Raw genomic sequence first — 3,766 nt, 5'->3', positions numbered from 1 at the left:
AAAAAAAAAAAAAAAAAAAAAAAGGATGCTCTTAACTAGCTAAGCTCATGAAGAATGTCTTGCATTGAAAGCTTGTCTAACTTTATTCCAGCCATGCATTTGGTTCAGTAGAAGAGATCACCGACAAAAATCCTTGTATCTTGCATAATTTGTGCACCATCACAACTACAAGATCATTCTAACACTAACATAACCTGAATTAGCTAACTCAGGTTAAAATATTAGTGAAGACAAAGCAATCTGAGTTTGAACTGCTACCTCAAGTTTTAAAACCCAAGTTCCCTTAAGTGCTCTTCTAATCTGAATGGACTAACCTGGGTTAAAGATCCATCTTTTTTTGCATTTCAGACCTATATTACAAGTCTAAGAGCCTGGGCACCCAAACCATTTACACCAGTGTGATTTACATTAACTGTGTATACCAACGTAATTTAGGAAAGGGCCTGGATGGACAGACAAGCAACTATTCCATGACTTGTCTTAGGCACTTTTTCAGCACTTCACCACTAGGTGGCAGAGGACCAAGTAGTAGCCTGTTTACATTTAGGAAATGCATAAGCTGTGGACATACAACATCTAAATTGATGTCATTTTCACCGGCGTAGTTTTACCCCTGATTTTTCTTTGGGTGATTTTATACCAGATTCAAGTAAGGCTATATTCTCTTTCTCAATTTTTTAACACCAGTATGAAGGCTGATTACACAGGTATAAGGTCATAAGAAATAGGGCTGGAAGGGACATGACTAAATCATCCAGGCAGTATCTATTTAACCTGCCCTTGAAAATTTCCAAGGACAAAGATTCCATAACTTCTCTGGATAGCCCGTACCAATGTTTGACCACACTCATAGTCAGAAAGTTCTTCCTAATCTCCAACCTCAGTTTCCACTACTGCAGTTTAAGGCCACTGCTCCTAGTCCTGTCCCCTACAGCAGCAAAAAAGGGGCTATTTCCATCCTCTTTTATAATCACCCTTCAGATATTTGAAAGTTGTTGTCAAATCCCCTGACTTTGTCTTTTTTTCAACAAACTAAATTACCCTAGTCGGTAGGTTGTGTCCAACCTCTAAGAGCCATTTTCAAAAGCACTTAAGTCTTCCAATAATCTTAGGCTTCTAAGGGAATGGTTCTCAAATAGTAGCAAGGGACCTAATTGCTAATTATGCCCATGAAAATCTCTTTATAAGTGATTCTGTTACTTGTAAAAAACATATTTCATATCCATATTTTCCCAGCTTTTAAGAATACAGTAACATTTATTATCACATTCTTTCATGTTATAGGAGTTTCAGTGTATCTTGTTTTTAGATTGTAGATCTTGACCGAGGGCTGGTATTAAATACTGAGGGAAGGTTCCTCCAAGATTCCCAAGGAAACCCTCTCCGAGTGAAGCTAGGAGGAGATGGACGCACTATTGTGGGTAAGTAAGGGGGGAAAAAAAAGAGTGTTCATACAGATGGTGCAAAAACTTTCATAAACTTGACAAAACTGGCATAGTGGTTTAGTAAGGGTGAGGCTGTAGCCCAGTCTACTGTGGCTACTGGAGGGAATAATGGGAAATAAAAGCCATTGACACCTAGTGTGACCACGTTGTTGTGCTGTACATGGCAGCCAAAGTGAAGAAGGGTCATTTGCCAAGTAGTGTCTGCCTCCTTACCACTGGGCAGGGAAGGTTCAAGCCTTGACTAGTCTAACTCCCTCTCCCTCGAGCTCCAGTCAACATTGCTGAGCCAAAATGAGGAGAAATAAACTGAACCTTAAATTGAATTGTATTAAATTACTTCCTCAGAGGTAATAATTCCTAATCACAGCTGTTTCTGGGATGACTTAACTGTAAAGCACCCTTTACTCAGGTGGGGTATGGGCAAGAGTCCAAATGAGTCCTTGGTCAGCTCCAAAGTCCATTTGAGCCTAGTAGGCTAGCTTAGTTAAGGCACACAACTTCTTATGCCAACAAGGCACAAGACAGCATCATATCCAGACACCTTTGACTATCCAACTGGAATGACCAGGTACCAGTTTACAGCTGGGTGGACTGGCGACAGGATTCAGGACAAATCTAGAGCAAGATTTAAATATATACCTCCAGATGTGCAGCAAGACATCATATCAGTCTCTGCCACCACACCCCAGCTGAGACCTCACTATTTGTATTGAAGTAGTGTGCTCTGAGACTCTGATTAGGATACTGGAGCCCTGTATGACTAGTTGCTGTACAAACAGGAAGGGAAGCACAGCCCCTGCCCTGTAGAGCTTGCAGTTTTATTCTCTTCAACCTACAAATGGGTATGGCTGTAAAATGTACTGTAATGGGAGTATTAGCATGCTCCTGCATTCAGCTTGAAATCACCCCTATACCCAGCTGTCTATGCTAGTAGTTGGAATGATTTCACATAGGTGGTTTTATATGGGTACAATTATTTGTTGCAGCTTGCCACTTGTGAGCAAGACCACATCTTCTGTGGGCAGAAACCTTTTAATATCATGTGTTAAAGAGTCATCAGCATGGTGTTCTTGGACTTCCTGGAGCTGGCAGAGTTAGATGCAAAATGAGCATAAGATGTGTTCCTCTCCCTAGCTGGCCCGAAGAGTTTTAGTTGGCTCCCCTCAATCCATCCTAGTTGCTACCATGATTAGTTGCCAAACACAGAAAAGAATCTGAATGTCTTCCTTCACATTTGCCAACCAAACTTTGACCCAGATACGCATCTGTTTGTGATCTGGCCACCAGACTAAGCCAGAGATGTGTATCTGGAATGACTTTTTCCCTGAAGTGAACTTTTAAGTCATTGATTACCATGTGTGTTTAAATGTTATATCTGCCGTATTTTAGGCAGTTTGTTAAACGGACATAGAAGCCCAAAGCCCATTTCACCTGAAGGCATCTAAGTGTTACCTGTGTCTAGATGTAGCTATGTGCATTACTAGACTTGTAGTCCATATACACTCTGTAGTGATTCTGTTCCTTCTGAACAGACATGCAAGTTCCAAAGGAATTAGGGGAAAACTAGGTAGACTGCCTGTTTGACTCTCCCAGCCTTTCGTTCAATAGTTAAATGGTTAGGGCACGTGGCCAGGAAGTGAGATCCTCCCCTCTCCCAGTGTTTGGTCTCCTTAGCTAGAAAGGGATTGAACCTACATCTCCTACTTCCTAGCCAAACGTGCAAACCAGCCAAGAGTATCCTCCATCTTAATGATGAAGCTGACCTAGTAGACAGCCAAGAGTGAAAGCTAGATGGGGCCAGAGGAGAGAAATCCAGAGGGAGTATGGCTCAGTGAAATGAGGCCTGCCCTAGAAAGGAGGGGGCCCCTGGGTTCTAAAAAAAGGCTCCTAAAAAAATATTGTCTTAAATGTTGACAGCTCTTTTTAGCAGTCAGATAAATTATTTGTAGTAAATAGGCTATTTATATGCCAAGTACAGATCTTCAGGATGTTCAGCTGGGTCCAAAATGGCCCCCCAATTTAAAATTAGCTCATCCTGGTGCTGACCTTACGCTTACAGATGCAGTCTCAGTGACCAGCAATCAGTCTAAACCTGTAACCGAAAAGAATTTCCATGCACACAAACCAGTCAAAATTGCAAAACCCAGTTTAAAATAAACTTGGATCTATGTAGTATCAGACTCATTTGATTTAGATCAAACTGGTGCATGGAACTTCTGTCCACTTCCCCTGCACAGCCAGGGTTAGGAAAACGCAGGCACTGGCCACAGCCCCAGGGCTGCTCTTTTCACTCCCTCCTTCCTCTGGACTAGGCTATTTTT

The 3,766-nt window shown here is 41.8% G+C and overlaps 1 protein-coding gene across 3 annotated transcripts in view; it reads left to right on the top strand.

Annotated features, from left to right (window-relative positions):
* Positions 1-3,766, top strand: part of FNDC1 (fibronectin type III domain containing 1) — a 136,109-nt gene that overhangs the window by 81,449 nt on the left and 50,894 nt on the right. For all 3 annotated transcript variants that reach the window (XM_019527050.1, XM_019527049.1, XM_019527051.1), the window contains one exon: positions 1,310-1,421. In XM_019527050.1, the coding sequence (XP_019382595.1) occupies positions 1,310-1,421 (112 nt within the window). The remainder of the gene's footprint in view (positions 1-1,309; positions 1,422-3,766) is intronic.

This window comes from Gavialis gangeticus, unplaced genomic scaffold, assembly GCF_001723915.1.
Source record: "Gavialis gangeticus isolate Ggan-Ray unplaced genomic scaffold, GavGan_comp1, whole genome shotgun sequence".
In the NCBI taxonomy this organism is placed as follows: domain Eukaryota; kingdom Metazoa; phylum Chordata; order Crocodylia; family Gavialidae; genus Gavialis; species Gavialis gangeticus.
The sequence above is the reverse complement of the archived record's forward strand: the minus strand, read 5'-3'. Positions and strand labels throughout refer to the sequence as shown.